Genomic DNA, 24,748 nt, shown 5'->3' with positions numbered 1-24,748 from the left:
TGGAAAATCTCAAATAAACAGTACTGTTGCTGTTTTATTCATGGCAATGATTGTATAGACTGACATTCTGTAACGTTGTAGGATGACAGTGCTAAAAGTCAGGTTTGAACTTCCACTGTAAATTTAGAAGGAAGTCAGTTTAATGAACATAACTGATAGAAGAGGTTTGAGATGAAGAAACTGTTTTGGCTATCTAATGTTTGTTTTAACCCTGTTTCAGAACACACTGCTTTTTTGGGGGGCAGCAAGTTGATACAAGAAGAGCAGGTTCCCCACAGGAAAGAAAATAAAAGCTCTTGGAGCGACTTAGTGAGGTAAACAAATTGCAGTGGATTTCTGGATGGGTAAGTATTGATGAGCAAGATATTTCTACTTCCTCTATTTACCTCCCTTTATAAAGGATTCATAAAAAAGCACAGAAGGCTACTCTAGCCTTTCACAAAAGCTCAGTGATGTCACACATTAGTGTATACTTCAAGGCATACTCAATTTATCGTGTAATTATGTCTTTATTTTTCTTGTTGTGTGTATCGAGATAATTTAACGTGCTGGTTTTTAGTACAGATGTTTTTTAGAGAGATCTGAGGTCCTTTAGTACCGACTATATAGCAGTTTGGAATTACAGATACAGAAATTGTATATCCAGGTTGCCTTTTAAAATTTTTTTAAATTCGTGGTAGAATTGGCAATTAAAAATAACAGATGCCCTAAACTGAACAATTGCTAAAAGCAAACGGAAACCCCCAGGCAAAGTAGCTGTTGGGAAGGAGCCTGAAGAAGCATCGCTTGCTGTTAAGTAGAAAAGAGATAAAGTTGTTGAAAGTTGCAGTGGAACATGAGGTAGCAAGTCAGGACCTCAAATGAGCTGCCTCTGGTAGTAGCTAGAAATGAGAGGTTGCTGTGCACCTTCTGCTGCTCAGTAATACATCTGTTCTACTCGTGCAGCAGTTCCGTATCTCTTTTGCTTACTTCTGTGTTCCAGTTATGTTGAGGCCACCTAAGGAGCTTTGGCAACATGGGATTGGGGGAAAAATCAGTCGAATTTCAAAGTTGTTAATATGCAAACTGATGTTGGTTTTTATTTTTTTTTGCTAGGCACTTGCATATGTGCTTCGGTATTTTATTGTATAAATGTATTGATCCTGAAATTCTGTAACATTTCCAATAGGAATGAAATTTAATAAGAATTCAAATTTTCTTTCTGCATGTCTAAGTTTTGATCTTACTTTGCAGTCTAACAAAAGCGGTGTTACAGAATCATTGTGTGCATATGTGGGTGGGAAAGAGGCTGAGAAATCAGGATCATGTAATAAATACCATCAAAATTCTATTACCTGTGTATGTATGTATTGCTAAACATAATGATGTGTAGCTGTTGTGTGGGAAATGTTGGTGATGGCAGTATTTATTTGCTAGTATAGGATTAGAAAGTAAATGAATGTTAAGACATTCAAAGAAGAGCATAGAGAAGCTTTGGTTTTGCTTTACATGATCTCAGGAGGAAAACAAAGTAAAAGCTGGAACAAATAATTCTGTAGTTACTTTTAAGAGCTGTTATTGGAAAGTTATATCTTACTCGAAGTTGGACGTGTTTTTTCTTTTTTTTTTTTTTTTTTTTTAAACAGCAGATCTGGAATGGACACGAGTCCTCTGGGAGGATTAGAACTGTCTGAACATACTCCTGGTCTGCTAGGGAATACCACCATGGCAGCAGGTCTTGCAAATGTAGGAAATACATTTGGAGGTCCACCAAGTTCTTTAGTTTCTAGACCTAATAAATTCCAAAACTCACCTATAGAAGATGACGATGATGTAGTTTTTATTGAACCTGTACAACCTCCGCAGAATTCTGCATCGCTGATAGCAGATCAAAGGAACACTGCATTTACATCATCAAAAAATGAAGAACTTCAAGGGAATGATTGCAAAATGCTTCCTCCTCCAAAAGACTTAAATTCTCAAAAGGGGAGTATAAGTGAAACTATTATTATTGATGATGAGGAGGACATTGAAACAAATCAAGGGCAAGAGAAGAATGCTTCCAGTTTTAATGAACGAAGACTTCCAGAGTGTAAAAGTAGAACCAACGATATGGAATTCTCAGCTTCCAGTTTTTCAAGAAGTAAGGTAAATTCAGGAATAGGTAATAGTGGTATAACCACAGAACCAGACTCTGAAATTCAGATTGCTAATGTTACTACATTAGAAACAGGTGCTATGAGCTCTGTGAGTGATTGTCATTTAGAAAATGCTGAAGGGCGTGACATGAACTTAATGATTACACATGTAACATCACTGCAGAATGCCAGCTTGGGAGATGTATCTAACGGACTGCAGTCAAGTAATTTTGGTGTTAATATGCAAACATACACCCCATCTTTGACTTCACAGACCAAGACTGGTGTAGGACCTTTCAATCCTGGTAGAATGAACGTGGCTGGAGATGTATTTCAAAATGGAGAATCTGTGACTCACCATAATCCTGGTAAGTTGCAATTCTGAGCATTTCCTTAAAAGCTGAAAATAGATAATAGAATGTATGTTTGTGATATTCTTGGCAGTGGTGCTGCTTGGTTTTTTAGCTTAATTCATATGGAAGATCTTGATTCCCTTCATCCCCATCACAACCTTATCTGTGACTCTGGAATAAAATATGCTCAATGACATAGTGTGTTAGGTAGGTGAACTATCCCAGCTTAGCAGTTAGTGATACCTTCAGATGTTTTGAGACACAAATATTTGTATCTAATGCAAAGTTTGCTTTATGACTTAAGTGTACACCTTTAATTGACACAAATAAAGGTTAGTGTATCTATGTAACTTTTGTACCTTTTTGTGGAGTTCTATGACTAGTATAATTCATCAAAGTTATTTATTTTACTGATCTGTTGTCTTGCCATCTGAATATAATTTAACAAGTAGAAAACCTGAATTTTAAAGTCTGATCATAAATTTTAAGTAGCTTGCTGTCATAATTCATTGCATACTGAGCAATTCTAGGTATTTATGATGCTTAACAAAACAGGGTCTAAGTTACTTGTGGATTCGCATATTCCTGCAGTAAGTTATGCACACTTTATAATTGCTGTTTAGTTGCTTGTGATAATACATATTTATATCACACAATATTAATTAGTTTGAATGGGCTGGTTTTATTCTTTATCTCTGTGTAAATAGCAGTATATTGCCTCCTGATTTAGCAAGGAAACAGGTGCTGCTAAAAGCTAAATAGAGCAGCCATGAATGGTCTTCTCGAATTACTGTTCTACAGAATTTAAGCTTTCACATAAGCAGTTTAAAACCTTCCAAGTTCCAACATATACTGGTACTCTGCTGCCCTGTTAGGCTAGAGTTGGGGAAAAAAGCCAAATTGCCACTTTTACTACAGGTTTACCTTCAGACTAGTTAGGGTCATTTTAAAAGGAAAATTTAAAACAGTTACTGTCTAGGTGTAGTAGACCCTTGTTAATGCACGATTTCTTAGCTTGCTCATATGCTGATTAAAACACATGGATATTTTTCTAACCTGTTTTTCAACAAATACTTAAATAGCACAGTTCTTCAATTTGGTCATGTATTACCAAATGTATTTTTGCACAAGTATTAATACCTTTCATATTGTATTGTGGAAATGACAGCATGGAGCTAAGCTTTAAGTTGGATGTTAGGTTGTGGGGGTTTTGTGTTAATCTTTAAACTGATTTCAGAATGTGACTTAGAAGTTGAAAGCTGGGAAGTTTTTATAGTCTGATGTCTCACTGAATAGTTTAGAAATTCAGTTCCAAAACTTTTAAAACCAACATTCCCACTAGTGCTAGTTGATCCCTTAGACATGGGGTATGATTATTGTGTTATCACAGATGGTCAAGTAGGTAGGAACTTAAAGCATTTGTTACCTTCAAGTAGTGTCTTTGGTTTTCTTGAGGAAGTTGCATCGTAGGAAAATCAGCATGTGCTTTCCCTTAAACTACTGAACTTTTATTTTTGGTGTGATTAACAGAGACACACCAGAATTTTGCCAGTATGAAGTCTGATAGGCCAAGACCATAGCAGTATTGAAATAGATTGAGTTCAGAGAGATAGGAGTAGTGGCTGAGAGGCCTCTTAGGGACTTGATGAAAAAGACTTGCTCAGAAGGGAGGAAAAACTAAGTTTACAAGTGGATAAGAGAGATGTATCAAGGTGTACAGATTCAGGATTTTATTACAGCTGTGATCTTTGTATGTGAAAAATAAAGAGCAGTAGGTTCAAAAGGAAGCACAAGGGGCTGCCGCAGGTAAAAGGGAAGGAGAAAAATGCCAAACGAGGAATTAGAAAAATGACTAAGAACGAAAGAAGAAACAAGAGGAGGAAGGAGGGAAGACAGCTATAGTGGAAATGGCTTTTACACAAGAAAAAGCCTGAAGCACGGTAGGTGCAGATCATTTACAGGTTTTTGTACTTGCAAAGATGTAAAGGAAAGGTTTTTAAGATATAAGTTTCCATTTTTTTCTTTTTCCCTGGAAGTTGCCTCCTTTTCTTCTAGAAGATCTTGTCAGTTGAAGTTGACCCTGCTTGTTAGAAACTTTGAGAATATGACAGGAAGCATTTAATTGTAAATACGTTTAATATGTTCTACAGAATTCCAGTCTAAGATTGCTAAGGATATATTAATCTTTTCTGGATCAGTGGTGTTCCGTCTGTTCTGATTTCCAGATTTCTGAAATATTTCCAATAGACATGGAGACTCCTGCTTTGTTAATTTAAGCCTGATAAAAATGATAAAAATGCTTTGATTTATGTAATTTGAAGATCATGGATTGAAAAACACTGCTTGTAGTTCAGAAATAGGATGTTGGATAGCAAACTTTTGTTCCAGATACCACAACTGTCTAAGGATTTGCTGGTTAGCATTTGTTGAATGTCAAAACTTTGCTAAGCACTTAATATACCAATTTACAGAGCAGGTTTGCAAATCTCAGAATTAGTCCGTTACCTAAAGACATTCTAGCTTGCATCTTGGCAAGACCTGTTATTCATGTTTGCTTCCTATATAGGGGGTTTGAAGCCTTGAAGATGCATACCTGTATTGTTTCCTGATAACTTCTGTTTTTTCCTTAGTGACAAAGGAATTCGGACATGTGACATCTACATGTTGTTAGAGAAATAGTAGATCAGAATTGTTGATAGTGAGGCTCTGGCAAATACATTGCATGTATTTGTATCAGAAATAGTGTGGCCAGGAGAACAACAGCAGTGATTGTACCCCTGTACTCGGCACTGGTGAGGCTGCACCTCGAGTGCTGTGTTTAGTTTTGGGCCCCTCACTACAAGAAAGCCCTTGAGGTGCTGGAGCGAGTCCAGAGAAGGGCAACGAAGGTGGTGAAGGGTCTGGAGCACAAGTCTGATGGGGAGCGGCTGAGGGAGCTGGGGGGGGTTAGCCTGGAGAAGAGGAGGCTGAGGGGAGACCTCATCACTTTCAACTGCCTGAAAGGAGGTTGTGGTGAGTTGGGTGTTGGTCTCTTCTCCCAAGTAACCGGTGATAGGACAAGAGGAAATGGCCTCAAGTTGTGGCAGGGGAGGTTTTGATTGGATATTAAGAAAAATTTTTTCACTGAAAGGGTTGTTGTGTTTTCACTGAATGTTTGGTCAAGCACTGGAAGAGGCTGCCCAGGGAAGTGGTGGAGTCACCATCCCTGGAGGTGTTTAAAAGGCATGTAGACATGGTGCTTAGGGACGTGGTTTAGTGGTGGACTTGGCCCTGTTAGGTTTATGGTTGGACTCGATGAACTTAAAGGTCTTTTCCAACGTAAATGATTCTATAATTCTATATGTGGTTTGGAAGATTTCTTCTGGATCACTGTTAGTCTATTCCCCTTGGCTAGGTGCCTCCACTGTATGGGAAGCAGTAGGTGCATAACAGAGGAAATTCTGTCCAATTCATTAATTTAGAACCTAGTGTCCCCCGTAAGCATTTGGAGTACATTTGATAGAATGGTTTCGTTTGGAAAAGAGCTTTAAAGCTCACCTAGTTCCAACCCCCCTGCCATGGGCAGGGACACCGTCCACCAGACTAGGTTGCTCGAAGCGCCATCCAACCTGGCCTTGAACACTTCCAGGGAGGGGGAATCCACAGCTTCTCTGGGCAACCTGTTCCAGTGTCTTGCCATCTTCATCCTAAAAAAATTATTCCCTATGTCCAAGCTAATCTACCCTCTTTCAATTTAAAACCATTGTCCCTTGTCCTACCACTACATGCCCTTGCAAAAATAAGTTATTAATAGTTATTAATGACTCATTGGCAGAGTGTAAGGATTTGTGACTGCAAAGTCACGCCAGAAGATGATCTTCTACTTGCTAAGGAATGTGTACATTGTTTGTTGCAGTAGCAAGAGTTCTTGGAACTTTGTCCCTAAAATTAATTTTAAAACTATGCAGCAGAATATGTTGTTGATAAAACCCTCTTGGGGATAGAGAGGACTTCAGAAAATAATATGATGAAAGGGTGCCTTTTATTTAATCAGTTTTGGACCAAGATTATGTCCCTTAAGAATAAAGTATGGGCGGTTGCTGAAGTCTGTAGGTTAAGGTTTTTGTTACCTGAAGTTCCAGAATTTCAAATCATCTTTCTTATATTTGCTTGTTAATACTAGTTGTAATAATACTCCAGGAGTACACTAAGTTACTGCAGTAAGACATTCAAGGCTTTAGTATTTTTATTTAGTCACAGTAAATGCTGTGTTTATTCTTTACTTAAAAGTAGTAGCATAAGTACTACCTAATACAGTAATATTTATGCAAGTGTTTACTATTCAGTAAGTAACAGTGAAGTACTGTTGTAGATGCTGGGAATAAAAAGCTTGAAAGGTAAGTCCCAAGTGTTGTGACAGTACTTGGGTTAGGTGACACATGCTGTTGAAAATGTGTGTAAATGTTTTTTATAATGGAAAGCACTTCCTATTCAGGTTTTAATTCATGCTTAAGTAATGTATCATTCTTGGCATTCTTCAGAAGCTCAACATTCCTAAATTCTGAGGATAATTACTTAAAATGAAAGCTTAAATTCCAGAGAAAAACCTAGAAATTACATTTTATTGGGGGATTTTTTTTTTCCTCCGGAACTGTATATTCTGCTCAAAACCAAGATACCAAGTTTGTAATTTAACAGAAGTATGTGATCTTTGTTAGATATATTTCTGTCAGAGAAAAATTTTTAAGTTCTTGTTACAGATGTTACTCTGTAGCATGTTATGCTACAGAAGATGGGGCAAAGATGACTTTTTTCCTTAGTAGTATGTTGTCCAAAAATACAGTTGGGAGACTATTATCTGGAACACAGGGACATGGATTTGTGTACTGCCAGAACTTAATGAAATATTGTTTCCTAGGTTCATTGATTTCTACTGAGGAAGACTTGGAACTCTCGTGACTTTGCCAGTTTGCACATGAAGTGGTATTCTTTGCATTGAGAAGGTTATTGAGAAGACCAGGAAGTCTTAGAGGAATCAGTGACATAGATGCAGATCCCAGATGTGGAGCCACTGTGCTTCTGTCTAACTGCAGTGTAGTTCTCTGACTGCAGGCTGGACTAGGAAACTAGTATGGGGAACCCCAGTTCTAGGGTTTATCACTGAGGCCATACACTTGATGCTTGTTAAAGCTTTAGAACAAAATAATGAAAATCTAAGATTTCATGTTCTTATAAATTTGCAGAGTTTATATCTCAAATCTTAGTTTAGAAATTCCATGTTATCTGTTGGTCTGTCTTTATATATTTTTTTTTTTTGTATTTGCAGTTGGTAGTTGCAGTTTTGTTTGAAGATAAAATTGCCAGTTTGCAAACCCAGGGCAAGTGAATTGAGATCTGCAAAACTTGTCACTAGACGTAGGATGGGACCATCCTGAAATTTGTTCATGTTCTGAAGCTTTGTAACAATGGAGATTGGTACTGTGAAGCAGCATTTTACTTTAAACCTGAATTTGTAAAATACCATCTTTCTTCTCTTTATTCTCAGTTCCAACAGAACAATGACTTAATGATCATCTATCTGTGAACATTATTCTAATACATATGTACATATCTGTTCACTTTTATATATGTTTGTTTGTGTTTTGTGTTTTTGTTTTTTTTTGTCTTGAAGATTCTTGGATATCCCAGTCAGCTTCCTTCCCTAGAAATCAGAAGCAACCAGGTGTGGATTCCTTGTCACCCGTAGCATCCCTTCCTAAACAGATTTTCCAGCCTTCTACCCAGCAGCCGCCTTCCAAACAGGTTAAAGTCACATGTGCAAACTGCAAAAAGCCTTTACAAAAGGGACAGACTGCGTATCAGCGAAAAGGATCAGCTCACCTTTTTTGTTCTACTGCCTGCCTCTCATCGTTCTCACACAAACCCACTCCAAAGAAACTTTGTGTTATGTGCAGAAAGTAAGGGATTTTTTAATTTTGTTTCATATTAGCAGCTAAATCCAGTAATACTTAAGATTCTCGTGCATGTATGAGAATTACTCCATTAACGATATAAAATCTGACTATACAAATACTTTATATAGTGTCACTTAATGTTGTTTGGAAATGTTGAATTTGCTGTGTCTGCTATAACAAAATAGAAATTCTACCAGCTTTTGAATTTGGAGTATGGCAGATTGTTTCTATGAAAACCAGTACACTAAAAATTACTGATTTTTAAATATTTTTTTTTTTAAAGACGAGGTGTCCAAGTTGTAGCCCATGACAATATATGTTCTTTATATCTAAAGTCCTTTATGGAAAAGCAGTGGACCTTGTGTTGTATAGAAAGCATTCATTTTGATAGTGAAGATACAAGATCAAGAGGCTTCAAAAGAAGGAGAAACTGATACTTGCAAGAAGGTGGAAGAAATTTGGGAGCTCTTCCATTGTTGGCAGTGTGGGGAGAGGAGAAGCCTTAGACTTTCCTCATAGTTAGGGGCAAATATGGCAACTTTTGAAGCTGAAGGTACCTTAAGTGGGCAGTACAAAGGGAGAGACAAACGTACCTAGAAGTGGCTTATTCTAAATTATTGGTTAGGTTTGACTTGTAATTTTTCATTATTTCCCAAACTTAAAATTGCTGAAGAGAAGTCTTCCATAATTGTACTGTTGTAGTGTTAGGTTTACAAAATAGCTGTACTATCTTTTTCTTTCAGTGTACTAATTACTGAGGTACTTAGACTTTTTCCTGTAAAGTCTCAATCCAGTATACCCTGCAGTGACACTGGTTAAATGATGAATTCTTGCTGAACTAAAGAAGGCTTGCGGTAAAGACCGCCTTCATTATTGTATGTTTTGGAGAGGGTGGTCTTTGCTCAATCACAAATTTAAATTAGTGAAAAAGTTTTACTTCAGTATGCAGTGTGGTGGAGTAGTGGCTTGTATGCTACGTAGGCTACTGCTCTGAGTCTCTCTTCTTCCCCACCCCCTGCCCTGAGATGCAGTAAAAAGAAACTATAGAAAGTATTGATATCCTGTGTATTGATAGCTTGGAGCACTGAAAACTTAGCAGATTGAACATATTTTAGCTTTTCTAAAATACATGTAAAAGCTCAAATTCTCTCAACCCTCACCTCTACAGAGCTAGTTAAAAGCACTCTGTACTCTTTCTATTGGCTTGTATGTGTTCATACGCTATTTTTTTTTTAGAAGTAATCTGGTGACTACTGTATTCAGCTAGCTGTATTATATATAAAGATCAAGTTTAGACTAATCTTTTTATTTCTGACTGAAATCTTGAAAACTCATGGCTAAATTTGTGCTCCGTTGCAACTTCAGAGATACTTCTGTGTGTACTGTAAGAGGCTATGTACAAAACTGCCCTAAGTGAAAAGGCTTTATTTTTGAATGACGAGGAAAATACCTCATTTCTAGCTTCTGGGGTTAGTTATAATAGTATGTTTACTGTATTTGGTTTCTAGAGAACCTCAGTGAAGTCACCCTTGACAGTTTTTGAGGTGATGTTGGTCTTTGCTCTTCCACTAGTACACAGTTGCTTAGTCAATCACCGTTAAATAGAAAGCAGTATAGGCATGAAATTGTTCCTCTGTAGCATGGCTTCATTGTAAAGCCAAATCTTATCCAACCTGTATTTGCTTTATTGCCATTTTTTTTTCTGCCTGGTGGTAGCAAACCAGGTGCTTTTTGCTCTGTGCTTGTTTCTGTGTTCTTTTCTTACTAAAGCAGACATAATACTGTCAGATGGCAGTTCAGTGAAAGGATAAGGGAACTCTAGCAAAATCCAGGTCTTGAATGTAGGTTGGATGGATGGTAATAGTTGATGTAGATCAGACTTTCAGAGGTAATGCTCAGATTTATTTTGAAGTATGTAGATTACTTTACATGTAAAAAGTGAAGCCTACAATAACTAAAAAAAAAAAAGTATAACCCCATCTGAAAAGTCAGGATTCTTACACATTTTATTGTAAACCACTTTTCTAGCACTCTTCTGAACCTTTGTAGCTATATAACTTGCACAGTAATTATTATAAGAGGGAAAGTATAGAAAATATCTGGCATTCTTATTAGTGTTTATAATTTTTGACTTGTGTTACTTTTTGACTTCACATTTGTTTCCCTTGATAGAAGTCAATATATGCTTTGATACAAGTTAATAGTATTTATAAGTCCTGATGGAATCCAGCTAGAAACTGTAAGCTCCTCAGGGCGGGAACTCTGGCTTTGTTTTGCAGAACAGAAGTGATAGTGCTCCCCAACACAAATCCTTGCTAGCTTGCCAAAGGGTAAGCCAAAATCTGCTGACTTCCCTTGGATGGAAGAAGGCAAGCTTGCAAGCGTTAATATCCAGGGGCGGGCAGTACAAGTTTGTTTTCAAGGGAGTCTGTCTAGGGAAGTATACAGCATTTCTCCAAAGTTTTCCACTAGGTATGAGTCTGGGGCATGTCTTTTCCAGCTGATGATCCATTGCGATGTCAATAGAGATCCAGATGGGCCCAGCCAATTTTTTATTTATTCTGCCCAATAACATTTTCTGTATGTCAATAATAGGTGTTTTTGCTTAGAAGGCAAAGGGGGAGGCTTTTATTTCTTCCCCTTACTGCTTCTAATTTATGGTATGTGGTAGTTTGGGATTAAGAGTGAAACTACATTAGAAATGACCGTAGAAGTTTGGGAGACCTGATTACAAAGGTGCAGTGAGAAGCATGCTGTAAGTGACTTTGCTAAGTCTGCAGTGTGTGCAGCACACAATTGAAGATCTAGGAAGTCTAGAATTAACTTCAGTGAAAACCGGTGTAAGTCAATTTGTCTAGAAGGTTTGTTCTGTTTTAAATTAATTTTATTGATTGTTGCTTGTCTGGTTTAATGCATTAAATTGGTGCACTTTTGTAGGCAACTGCATGAACTCTTCAGGTGATTTGGAAGTTTATAGTAATGATGGAATTAACTTTTTAAAAAATTTTAAATTACAAAACTTCTAGGCAAGTTTGTGTTAGAGTTTTAAGTTTTTTGGTTGTATTTATAAGTATGAGAAGACAACCTTCTCTCTTCCTCTCATCCTGTCCTGAGGTTAATACTGGAAATGGTGGAGCTATATACAAATAAAGACCATTTCTTGCTTTTACTATAAATTCAAATTTTTCATCTGAAACTTAGGTACAGCTTTTATGTAAAGATACAAAAGGGCTAGTTCAAATCTGCTGTGTTAATTTTTTGTATAAGACTGAGTTTGCCACAACTGGTACCTAATGGGGCATTAATGTCACTTAGTTCTAAAATAATGTAACAGGAAGAAAATAATCCCAATCCAAACAAAAAAAAACAGGTTTTTACACAGGAAAGACCTTGTACTTGCAGTACTTACAGTAGTTGTAAAAATATTATAGTGTTTGAAGTGTAAGCGTTAAAAGGAAAAATGAATCTTATAAGATGGAAAGTGATGTTGTTTAAATGTATATATGTATTTATACACAAGCAGACTAGAGGGTTTTTTTGTCTTTCAGAGATATAACAACAATGAAAGGTACCATTGTTGCTCAAGTTGATTCAAGTGAGTCTTTCCAGGAGTTTTGCAGTACATCATGTTTATCCTTCTATGAAGATAAACAGAATCCCTCGAAAGGAGTTTTGAATAAATCAAGATGCACTATCTGTGGTAAACTAACCGAGGTCTGGTTGATTGTTTTTTTTTTTCTCTTATCTTTCTCAATAAAGACAATATTAATAACTTACATTCTGAAATAAGAGAGCTGAAAATAAGGAAATTTAAAATCTGATTCAATATTTTCATATGCAGTGAGATATTAAGATATGCAGGCTTAATATTCATAAAGAGCAACTGAAGGAAGAAAGAATTCGAAGATGCTGATATTTGATTTTTGTTTCAGAAATTTGAAGTGATTTTGCTGATATCTTGTATCTACTGTCAACAATTTTATTAGGTGTAGAATCTTGTAATTATAACCTGGATCTCCCACATAGAAGAGTTGCTGTTGAAAAAAGTCAAGATTTACTGTATTGTTTACTTTTTTTACTGTATGTTTTGAAAGATTATGCAAATGTTTTTAGAGATATGTAGAATATACATAATTTTAAATTCTCATTAATGTATTAATTTACTCTTGATGCCATTACTGGGCCCACCACAGTTGAGGCTTCTACTTTACACAGCATACATGTTTGGCCAGTCGTTATATGCTGTGGTGTTAGCCTACAAATTGAGTGTTTTATAAAATTGCATAAATTGACCTTCTGCTCTAATATGCAGTTATTACATCCTTCCCTGTGATCTTTGCTTCTAGGCTACAAGACCAAATGGGTCCAAGATTTTTTTCTAGAACATTGGAGACAACAAAAACACCAATTTCTGTTCTATGTTTCATGGGCATTTCAAGCATCTCTGTTCTCCTATAGTCAGCTAGTATAATCTGGTTTTAGTTATTGTACTTGAAAGTAAGACCTTTGGCTTGTCTAGTAGTTTCAGACAACTTTGTGCTTGTATGGTGATGGAATACTTTTTTATTTTTATTTTTTAGATTCGTCACGAAGTTAGCTTTAAAAATATGACTCATAAGCTGTGCAGTGACCATTGCTTCAATAGATACAGGATGGCAAATGGTTTAATCATGAATTGCTGTGAGCATTGTGGGGAGTATTTGCCCAGTAAAGGAGCTGGAAACAATATTCTTACTGTTGATGGTCAGCAGAAAAGATTCTGCTGTCAGAACTGCGTTGGTGAATATAAGCAGGTAATTACTTCTTTACCTATAAATTAAATAAACATTAATATTCCTTAAATTTACCCTGTTATTCAGAACGTGGTTTTACTTCTCATTAGAAGTCTTAAGTAACAAAGACTTCTATAAATGAAATTAATGCCAGTGAGGGCAAATCAGCCAGAATGGACCTTTTACTACTGGCTTTTTTTGATGTTGCTGTTATAGCAATACCTATTTGTTAGTAATGAAAATATAATTGAAATTAAACTTTCTGTTAACAATTTCTATTTCTTCCTAATGGATGTATCACTTCCGAGTATATTAATAGCAAGCCCAACACACAGGCTTACTGGTCCTTAAGTGATGTTCTTTTTTAGATGTAAAAGCTCACTTGTATGCAACCGAAACATTAAAAAATGTGCAGAGCATACAGATTGGACACTGCTGTGAGAATGCTCTTACTGATTACGTGTTGGCTGTGTACCTGTACTATGTCTAATCTCCTTCACTGTATAGCATAGGATTTCAGAATTTATTGTTACTTTTACCCTTCCATGTGTTAAATTTTGTGCTTTCATTTTCTTCACTTGGTTTGTTTTTTTATTTATTCTTAAGACTGCTAAGCTAGTAATACTTGTTGCGGTTAAAAATAATTCCAAATCAAGAAATCTGATGCTGGTGTCTTTGACAAATGACAGAACCAGCTTAGCTCTGAACTGTTGCTAATGCTGGCGGGAAGGTTTAAATGTTAATCACAGCATTTATCGTATAATAGGGTAACTCTTGAAATACTAAATATTTTGGGGGAGGATATGCAATTTGGGGCTTTTTCTTTTTCTTTGGGTTTTTTTGCTTGGTACTTTCTGCTCTGAGTTTATAGGGATAGTGTTATGAAAGTACTATTTTACTAGCAAGAAATTTCTTTATTTGATCTTGAAGTTCATGCTTGAATATGTGAGTGGCCCCAGTGCTGCACATTGCTTTCTTCATCTCTTTCCATTGGTAAGAAACCAGTAATCCAAGGGAAAAGGGGAGTGCAGTGCTGAATGACTTCAGCTTCTTTAATGTTGCATCATATATGTTTGTATCTTCTCTTTGGATATTCAGTTTTGATGCTTTTGGAGATGGCTGTTCTTGTGTACGTGCAATGTGCAAACAGCAGATCTGGAAGGGTGCATATGTAAACAGCGTAACTGAAAACGTAACATAAGCGTTGTTCTTTTGTCACAGCTGTACCAAAAGGGACAGGATAGGTTTCCAAGATACTAAAAGCATAGGCATGCCCAGAAGCCATGGAAAGACTTGAAGAAACGTTGAATACTGTCTCTCGAAGAAACAAAAAGGCATGAGATTAACTTTGAACTTGAAACATTCCCACACAACCAGTGTAACATGCACTGCACATGGAATTATGAAATGAACGTGGAATTTTGAGAGGTCGAATGCTAAATCTGTACTTAACTCTCATTACAGACTGTACTTTGTTTGTTCAGATATTGTTGTATTTTGTATTTAGATGTGTATTTGAGAATGAGAAGGATATGGGTAGCAAGTTGTATGTTCTGGTTTGATTTGGGGAGGAGGAGCAGTTGGCGGTACCAGGAATCTTCACAAGTAGTGACAGGTATTGTGCATTATTGTGAGGAACCTTAAGATAACCTTTTAAAATTGAGACACATGGTTTTGGTGCATTCAGTTCTGACAGCACACTTTATTCAAGCAAGTTCTTAATTCTTTTGTGGAAATATTTGCTACTGGGGAACTGTAATAGGCAGTGAGAAGCTTAATTCGAGTGCTCATGTGCATCTGGTTTGGAGTTATGATTAAGTGTAATTCTTAACTAGTAGGTTTCAAATGTTCCTGGAGTGTGGGGGTTCTGGGGTATTTTTGATATTAAGAGAAACTCAAACTATAAAATTAGGAGTTTTTTAGTGTATGTTGTAGGTGTCAGAGTTGTTCAGGACAGGATTATTTGAGAATATTTAGTTGTCTAGCAGGATTTATTTAGGTTTGAACTTCCATTTGCATTAAGGTTTTTTGAACTGAAAGTTTTCAAGGAATTCTGGTTTTTAAAAAAGGAATTCAGATTTTGGAAAATGTCACTGACAACTCATTGGGCCACAGTTGGTAAATAATAGGTTGCTTTGTTCAGTCTTAACAATGTTTTCCTGAAATTTTTTATTAAATCTTGCTTTTCAAGGAGAACTGGTGAAGGAGAGAATATGAGGGAGTCACTATTACATACTGAAATAAACTTAATGGAATCAATAATATAGGAAAAGTTGATGTATCATTTGATTACAGCATTGTGTTGTACAACTCATTATTGTGTGTCACGTAACAGTTTTAGCAAATGTTTTTTTACCAACAGTTGTAAAATACATAGGTCTTACTGGTATGAGCTTTGTGTTAAGCAGTTTCTATTGTAAATGTCATACACCTATCAATAAGCTATACATTTGTAGTAGTAATAAACAAAAACTGATTCTTATTACTTGTACCTATCTATATATTCATCCCTATTTTTTTGAATAAATATAACACTGATTTGAACAATTAATTCTCAGTAACTTATCATGGAAATTTTTTCTTCTTGGAATGAAAAAATTAAAATTGTGGGTAATAAAAATTATTGCGGCTCTCAGAATGACCACTGAGTGCGAATAATCCCTCAGCTACAAAGAGTTTCTTTCCTCTGCTTTAAACTGTTGGTGGGAGTAAGGAACAGTGTTACTCCTGGGATGGGGTGCAGGTTTTTTTCTAAGGTGTGTAAGTCACCTTTCAAGGCGATGGATGCACTTGGTTTTCTATGTACCAGTTTCAGAACCTGCTTTAAAACTGAGACACAAAGAATCTTGAATACTACATCCTGTGTTTTGCTTTTCTGAGAGGTGATGGCTGTTCTTTCTTACCTAAAACTGAAGCAATTACAGAGCTTAGATTTCTTTCGTATTACAGCTATGAAAAACAAATAGATTAATAAATTGCGTAAGAATTTTTAAAAAAATAATAAAATTAAGTAGACATAGCCTAAGTAATGCTCGCTGTGGTTATATGCAAGAGCATGTGCATCCTAATGGCACAACAGCTATTTGTGAAGATGGCTAACTGCGAGTCAAGCTTTTTAAAAAAGAGAAAGCAATGATAAAATCCTTCCTCCAAAAATGAAATCACTGTGACAATTTTTGATAAAATGTCAAAACAAAATCCTTATTGGAAGTGGTTATTTTTTTTTAAACCTGAAGAAGACTACTACTACTAAATTGTAAATTCTTTACCTGTTGCACTGAGGTTCAGACTCTTTGCATGTAGTGGGGCAAGAGGACTTAAAGAATGATGCTAAACAAAACAAATGAAACAAAAAGCAACCCTAGAAGAGAATGAGATCATATCTGACAAGGAGGTGACTAAATTGTGTAATTGTGCAAACACTGAAATATTATATTTCTTTGAGTAGGCATTTCATATAACGAAAGTGAGAACTTACCTATTTGAAAAATAACTGTAGTGATTTGTTTAAAAATTAGTGTCTATGCAACAAATTGAAACAGACCCCAAATATGCCTGCCATGAAGACATATTAACCAAAACCACATACATATGTTGTTTCAGTGTTTCTGTTTCTGATATTCTTGCATATTTTCTGACTCTTCAAAATTAGTTGACTTCCTTTCAAGGCAGTTGCAATGTTGCTTGTATCCTGGTTTGCTGGATTTGGGTACAGGCTTGACAGCCTTGTTCTAAGGAACAGGTGAATTCTGTGACTTGGCTTCTACAACCAACAATACCTTTTAATTTTCAGCTGTTCAACTAAGATAAAACTGAGTCTGTGTCTGCTTTTAAAAACAGTCTTTAACTGCATTGCTTCCTGGCCTGATCAGTCTCCAGTGCTCTTGATTCTGCCACGAAAGCATTTAATGCTTTGCTCATTTAAAATGTTCCTTTACTTTATCTGCTTTGTTTCCATAATTGAAATTCTTGTTAGAATATGACCTGGGATTCGCTTGCTTTGGGTGCTTCTGAAAAGTGATGGTCTTCGTGTGCTGTCAAAAAAGGGGGGAAGGAGCTCTGGCTATTTCTTCATAGGTTTCTTAAAAGCTCTGGAATTAAGTGAGTACCGGGTGAATGCAAACCAAATGAGTATTTTCCTAGTTGGAGAGGATGCTTGCAGTGTCTTTTCACCTAGTGAAAATTTTCCTTCAGTACTGAATAAAAGTACATTTGATTGACTTCCTTGATTAGATGAAGATTGCTTCACGACTAACCAGGCTATGCCATCCCTGTAAGCTATTCACTTACAAGCAAGAATAGAAGAACCAGCCTAGGCAGTTGTGCTTCCCGGTTTCAAATTCTGCTCCTTGCCAAACAACTGCTTTTGTGAAACTCTCTTAAAACTCGGTTCATCTGCTTCATCTGTGTGCAGGGCTTTAGGAACCTTCACTGTGTACAATAATATGTGTGTCAGTTCTGCAACTTATGACTTATTGCTTATGTAGGGTTCGTATTTAGTCTCACAAAATGTGGTGTTATCTACTGGTTTAAATCTCACTGAATGCTATGATAGAATGTCTTGTCACGTAGCATTTCAGTGGAAGCATCTAGGGTTTTCAACTTCGTCTTGTCCCATGCAGTGTCAGTTCTTTTTCTGTGTTTCTTTGCTGTTAAGACAGGTCTGTACTTCTCTTTATTTTGATAGTACAGTTAACTACAAAATCTGGTGCTTCCTGCCATTGTTACTGCCTTGTAAACTCTCATTCCAAGTGTCTGTTTTGAGAGTTAATAGTGTTGACAAAACCAGTAATTGTGAGAGTTAATCAGCCCCTTTATGTTGAAATGTTAGAAATGCTGACTTTACAATATGTTTTTTTTTTTTTTTAATTTTTGGTCACATGAAAAGAGAAGTTCTATGGTTTCAGCCGGTTCAAACTGTGGTTTAATAGTGGAGTCTCTTCCTCATATGGTAAACCACTTCTGTCTCACTTCAGGTAATACCTAGTTTGGTATTAAGTAATCTCTGATAATACTGATGTTTGATACTTCTACAAATGGAGATAGCTAGATGCTTTTTACCCTATCTACCATGGTTAAATAACAGAAGTCTTTATTAGCCAAGAAATAATCAACTCCCTGTTCTTCCTGCTTAGTGGTGTGGGGTTTTTTTTTGAGGCCTCTTGGTATTTATGCCTCCAGTTTCTTGTGTCTCTAATGCAAATCAAGCCCTTCTAGAAACTATCCTGTTCTTCTGCCTTTTCTTCTACCTTTTATTTAGTCCTGTTTTCTGGAACCATTTGTTTTACCATTTCTGCTTCAAATGTCTATTTTCAACTATAAAATTTGCTGCTTTTCAGTAAAACCTGTATCATCAGCTTCCTTAGGCACCTGAATAACATTCATAGTAAGTGTTCAGGATGTTATTTTGTCGATATTGTAGAAGATAAAGTGAGATAGGTACATCAGAGATGTTAGAACAGCTTTGTAGTTCTGAAGAAAGGTACTTACAGGAGTCAAAGTGTGAGGTGTGATCTGTGTGGGAGCACAGGAGATTCTTAGGAAGAGGAAGCGAGGAGGTGGTATGACTAGATATCGGAGTTAGGATGGATATAACCACATCTGTGCAGTGCTGTACCTGGAGTAATTGGACAAGGTTGAGGGGAAAGGGAGAACAGGCAAAACAGAAACAGCTGAAACATTCAGTTAATGTAAAAGTGACTTGCTTTTTGAGGCAGGAGTTTTCAGCTCTGGTATTCTTGAAGGCAGGTGCCTTCAGAGCGGGAACACAACTGGCAAAAAGAGGCAGTTGGAGATGCCAAAGAAGATCTAGTGGACAAGTTACTGATTTGGCTGTTTGCAGAGTTCAGCTGATGGGATGTAAACACAAATCACTTGGTGGTCAAGGGCCATGAGAGCAATTACTTCAGCTTTTGCTCTTAAAAGCTGGGCAAATGATTTTGAGGTGTTACTAATCTTAATCTCTTTTGTTGGAGCAGGGAGGAGTTGTTATTCTTGGGGGAGAGATGATTTGGGTGTGGTATTTCAAAAGACTGAATAAATAATACGGTTTCTTCTTTCTTTGCTGTTACAGATTCTGCTGACATCTGGTTCTTTTCTTAGACGTGTGTGTTGCTTCTGGATCCATCCAGCCCATCCTTCTTTCAAATAAATCTGAAGTAGTTTAGCTGCTATTTTCTTGATTGCTTTACTAGTGGATCTCTGTTATCCACTGAATTCCATGCAGTGAATATCTCTGCTTTTTTACTTACAGAAAATTTCAATCTTCTTTCTCCTTTACCTTTCTATTTGAACACAGGTTGACTGTGTTTCTGTTGCAGAATATTCTTTTCTAGAAGCTTTCCTGAAATTTATCTTATTTCTAACCTGAAGCTGTTACTCTGTAAAGCCACCAGAGAGAAGTTTGCCTGGATTGAGGAGTATGTACTGATCTGTTTTACCATGGACCATGAGAGTTTAACTGCAAAGCATTTCATTCAACTGGGAACAAATCCTTGGGCTGTTACACAGTGTTGTAGCAGTCAGCTGGTATTCTGGTGTTCTCGATCAACTGGCCCTTGCATGGGAGAAGTTGTAGGAAGAATGCTGTCTGACACTGCAGGCATGTTCTTCATCCTGCTCTGTAGCCTTCTGAAGGCACGTGAAGCAGATCATACTGCTTTTTTAAGTCAGGAATAAAAGTCTGTAGCACAGATGCCTAGATTCAAGGCACTAGTAGCTTTATTGAAATATTCTTGCAGCCAGAAAGTTCAGGAACAGAGACTTTTATTAGTTCCAGTTGCAAACAAATGAGGCTTACATCTAAAATACCATAAAAGTACAGTATTGGTCTGATACCATTTTGGGGCTTGATCTTTCTTCTTAGTAGGATGTATGTAAGAAGAACTCTAGACTTCAACTTTCATGATCCTTTCAGTAAGATGTAAAGGAAGATCAAGATTCCTTCTAAAATGATTGTTGCTGATAATGGCAAGAATAAAAATTCCTCAGAAACCCTCCAAGTGAATTTTCTCTTATTTCCAGGAATTTGGATTTCTTTTGCAACAATACTTGTATTTCTGGAATATCCCATTCATCTGTTTTGTCTTATGTCTTGATAACCACTTTTGTAGTTGCCAGTTTGAGTTCAACACTGTCCTAGTGGACAGAATGAAGATTTGAAATGTATATAGAACTAGTAACTCGTAAGAATTTTTGAATTGCATGAAGTATTTTAAAATATGTCTTTTCTCAGTTATCTATCATGAGATACCTATCATGATTTCTAGAATTAAGTCTCTAATAAGGTATACAAACAAGTCATGAATGAGTGAGTGATTTTAGAATCAAATATAATAAGAACAGAAGAATATTCAGGCTTCTGCATTTACGTTAGACTTTGTGCTTTAGAAGAGGACAAATACACAATGAGATCTGACTAAAATTAGGTCATCTCAATGCAGAACCTAGATGAGATAGTGAGGGAGAGGTATAGTCAGAGTAATTTGCATCAAGCTTCCCCTCAGAGGGCACTGTGCTGTTATTCTCTATAAATTTTGCTTCTGGATTAACTTAATTTTTTTGTATTTAATAATCTAATTGATACAGTTTTCTTTATTAATTTGATAGCAATGTTTTTACTTCAAATTTTCCTTAAAATTACAGTACTTAAACTTGCATATATTTTTGTAGGACACTGTAGATTTGAATTTGCCAGAAGTGACGCATGGAAGGAAAATGTGTGACAGTTTCTCCTGTGGGTTGGTTCTAATTCCATCAATGAAGGAAACTTGAAACTGAGACTGGTTTGAATGTGCAGGTTTTTGTCTATAATCACTTTTGCCTAACATCAAAATATCATGGGGAGTGCAAGATGAAGCCAATACTTCATCTGAAATGGAAGGTAACTGCCAAGAAAGCAGCTTTGGAGAAAGACTTGAGTGTCCTGGCAGACAGCAAGTTGAACAGGAGTTAGCAGTGTGCCCTTGCAGCAAAGATGGCCAACTGCATCCTGGGTTGTATCACAGAAAGGTTGAGGTTGGAAGGGACATCTGGAGGTCATCTTGTCCACCCTCTGCTCAAGCAGGGTCATCTGGAGCAGGTCATCCAGGACCGTGTCCATTAGAGTTTTGAATCTCTGTAAGTATGGAGGCTCCACAGCCTCTTTGGGCAACCTATTGCTATATTAGCAAAAGCATAGCCAGCAAGTCAAGGGAAGTGATGTCTGAGTCCCCGCCCCCCCATGTTTCTGCACTTCTGAGACTGCATCTGGAGCACTGTGCCCAGTTTTGGATTCCACAGGATGAAAGGTGTTGACATGCTTATGCAAAGTTCAGTGGAGAGCTATCAAGATGTTTAGAGGGCTGGAGCACATGATATAGGAGGACAGACTTGAGAGACCTTAGTTTGTTGAACCTTGGAGAGGGCTAAAGAAGGATTAGTTATCCAGTGGGAAGGTATGGAGACAAAGTTGAACTCTTCTAAGGAGTGTAAGGACTGCACAGTGGAAGGGTGAGAGGCAACAGATGCAACTTGAAAACAAGAGCAAACTTGATTTGGGTAGAAAGAAAAGTGTGGGGTTTTTTTTTTTCTATGAGGGTGGTGAAATCTGCCTGAGAGGTTTTGGCATGCTCATCCTTGGAGATGCTCGTACTTGACTGGACAAGCTGAGCAACCAGCTGTGGACCTGCTTTGAGCAGGAGGTTGCACTTGACCTCTGGAGGTCCCTTCCAATCTACAGGAATCTATGATTCTATACTTCTGAAACAAAGAATGAAGCGGTGATTTTTAAAATAAGAGAGTCAGGAAGTTTTGTATTTTTTTTGTTTGTTTCCTCTTTACTTAGCCAGTAATGAAGATTTTGGTATTTATTCTGTTTTTCTTTCTACCAGTGAAGTTCGTTCTTTTGTCTCCTGCCATGAAATACCAACATTGACACAGCTTTGCATTTTCCTTTATTTTCTGAACACCCACTTTTCCTTGAGGATGGTTAAAATATTGAATTTAAAAAAATGTTCTTTAGTAAGAACATGAGAAAAGCTGTTGTAGTTCAGATCAGGGATTGAGACTCCTGCTGTGTATGTAAGTGGGCATGCAGGGAAGAGTAAGAACAAGGCATGTTCCTGAGCATTATCTTAGCTTCTGACTCTCTAGAGGTCAGGGCATTTCTTGAATCTCATGCAATGTTCCTGTATGCTATTTTTAGAGAATCTAATTAGTGCTCGTCCAGTCTCCTTGTGAACATGTACAAGCAGTTTTTTCACTCTTCAGAAAGAAATTCTGCTTATCTGCTGTTTGTTATGTGAAGAACTACCTCCTGTTATTTGTTTTGAAACTGCTTCTGTTTATTCATGTGATTTCCCATAGCTGTTAATATTAGAAAAGGCAATGAACAGTTGATCCATAGTGCCCCACATTGTGCCATTTTTGGTTCTGAAATTATCCTCTTAAGTTATCTTGTTTCCAGACAAGAAATCCTTACCTCATAAGAATGCTCTTCGACCCTATGTATTACTGTAGTTCTTAGTTTTAGTGACTCTTCCATTTTATTTATTCCAGCTAGAAGGGTACTTCTAGGGAAAAGATTCTCAAATGTTACTTTTTCTGTAGAATGAAATTAATACTGCAGGTTCTTCAAGATGAAAGCTAACGTGATGAATGTGGGAGAAGAAATGTAGGTTACCTGAGAACCTTGAGAAGAGAGTCTCATCTGGAAATTTGACACTTAAGAACAAGAGAAGAGTCTTGGTTTGCATTATGGCTATCTAAAAGCACATGGCATAGTACAGTACAAAGTTCTCTGATGTTGTCAATGGAGGAAACCTTTGAGTTAGACTGTTAAAAAAAAATGTTTGAGACACTTGTGTAATGTTGATTGATGAATACTTTCAGGTATGCTTTAATCTTTTTTTATACTAGTGGTGTACTCCCTGGGTTTTGAATGGTTTTAATATTCGAACTTAAGTTTGGGGAGTGCTGGCGAGAGTAATAAAAATAAAGGAAGAAAGTTCAACTTGAAGGACATGATGATTATGAGGTTTTTGGGAGCAATAAATTTGAAGAAGTTTTGGGCTTTTTAATTTTTTTTTTTTTTTTCTTCACTGGTGTCCTATCTCCTTCACTTGTGTAACAACTTGTTTAAACTTCTGTTAAGGCAGAAATGCTCACTCTTCTTAGTTGCTGTGACAAGAATAAAGTGAGAGCTTTGCTATTATGCTTTTGTTTCTACCCACAGAATCTTCTACATCCTTGATATGTTTTGTTGGAAATTCATGTTCTTTGTAGTCTTGATAATAGATCTAGGTTTGCTAGATTATTACTAGATATTAATAAATTTTCTTCTTGTTGCTTTTAAGTCTGAAAAATCTGGGGTGAAATCAGTAAACAATTCCAGTATTATAAGGATGTTTGAAATTCAGAAGTGATGGGCATGCTGCCACGCTGTACTTTGTGTGCATGATCCTTTCTTGACATCAGTTAAATAGTGAGATATTTGAGGTGCTGGTTAGCAAAAGCTGTTTCTACTTTCAAAGGATTTTTATTGAAACGTGTCTGTTGACACAACAAATCTTTTCCAATTATGCTCTGTTCAACTTAGTGTAAATTTATTTGTTGTAACCTGTATTTTTATCTTGCTGTCTCTTGAAGTCATCATGGCCTCAGTTTGATTTTTCTTTTGGACATAGAACTTGTGAAAGCTTCACTTCCCTGTGCATTGTTTTCTGAACACTCTTTGTTAAGCTGTTTGTCAGCTTATTTACATCAGCACTTCTAGTCTTACATTTTGGTTTATTCTAGATGTACCAAGGCTATTTGTGCATGCAAATTTTTTTGATGGTGGTTGTCCATTAAGCTTGTTCCAAGTAGTCAAGTCTGGGAACAAGTGTGAATTGTGACCTCCTTTATTCTCACTGGTAACATAACTTGAAGTATTCTTTGTGCCTTGCTTTTGTCTGTTGGCAGAAAAGCTGTATATTGGCAGAATATATTGGCTGAATACTGTCTGTTGGCAGGATAGCTGTATATTGGCAGAATAGCTCCAACTCTTAGAACAGTGTAATTGCTGCCTTTTGGTCTTGGTACTTAGTGTGAATTTTGTCAATATTGTGGCTGATTTAGGAGGCTTATTAGGTGCTAGGTAATGTTTTTAAAGGCAAACAGAAAAAAAAATGAAGTGAGATGGGAAGGAAGGATCCTGGAGCTGTATAAAATACCCTCGTCTAGATAGGAGCTTGGTATCTTGACACATACTCCTTTTTGGAGGAAATCCACAGCAAAGGTGCCATCAAAGCAGCATATGGAAATTGTGAAGTTGGGAGGGGTTTTGAAATTTTGCTAGTCTCTGCAAGGTGCTGTACCCAATTTGTGGCAGAGGCATGTGTATCTGTACATTTTTATGTACGTGTTTTTAATCTAGGGAGGATGATACATGTTTAAGTTTCTTCTCTGGCTGTCTGTAAGACTGGATTTAGGTGATTCTTAAATGTAGGTCTTTAAAGATAGGAAGAGCAAAGATATCCACTGAAACTTCTGTTACTCTGAACAGAAGCACCTATGAAACAGGCATTGCCTTTCCTTCTCCCCTCAGTCCTTGA

At 36.8% G+C, this 24,748-nt stretch overlaps 1 protein-coding gene across 2 annotated transcripts in view; it reads left to right on the top strand.

Annotated features, from left to right (window-relative positions):
* Positions 1–1,635: 1,635 nt before the first annotated feature.
* Positions 1,636–24,748, top strand: part of ZMYM2 (zinc finger, MYM-type 2) — a 68,591-nt gene continuing 45,478 nt past the window's right edge. Inside the window, exons 1-5 of one of the 2 annotated variants that reach the window (XM_009696166.1) lie at positions 1,636–2,127; positions 2,392–2,485; positions 8,121–8,406; positions 11,952–12,117; positions 12,984–13,271. In XM_009696166.1, the coding sequence (XP_009694468.1) occupies positions 1,636–2,127; positions 2,392–2,485; positions 8,121–8,406; positions 11,952–12,117; positions 12,984–13,223 (1,278 nt within the window). In that variant the 3' untranslated portion in view covers positions 13,224–13,271. Of the gene's footprint in view, positions 2,486–8,120; positions 8,407–11,951; positions 12,118–12,983; positions 13,272–24,748 lie in introns of those variants that run through there. The other variant, XM_009696157.1, reaches the window with a different exon arrangement.

Source organism: Cariama cristata, unplaced genomic scaffold (genome assembly GCF_000690535.1).
Source record: "Cariama cristata isolate BGI_N322 unplaced genomic scaffold, ASM69053v1 scaffold5320, whole genome shotgun sequence".
NCBI lineage: Eukaryota > Metazoa > Chordata > Aves > Cariamiformes > Cariamidae > Cariama > Cariama cristata.
This window is presented reverse-complemented; position numbering and strand designations above follow the sequence as displayed.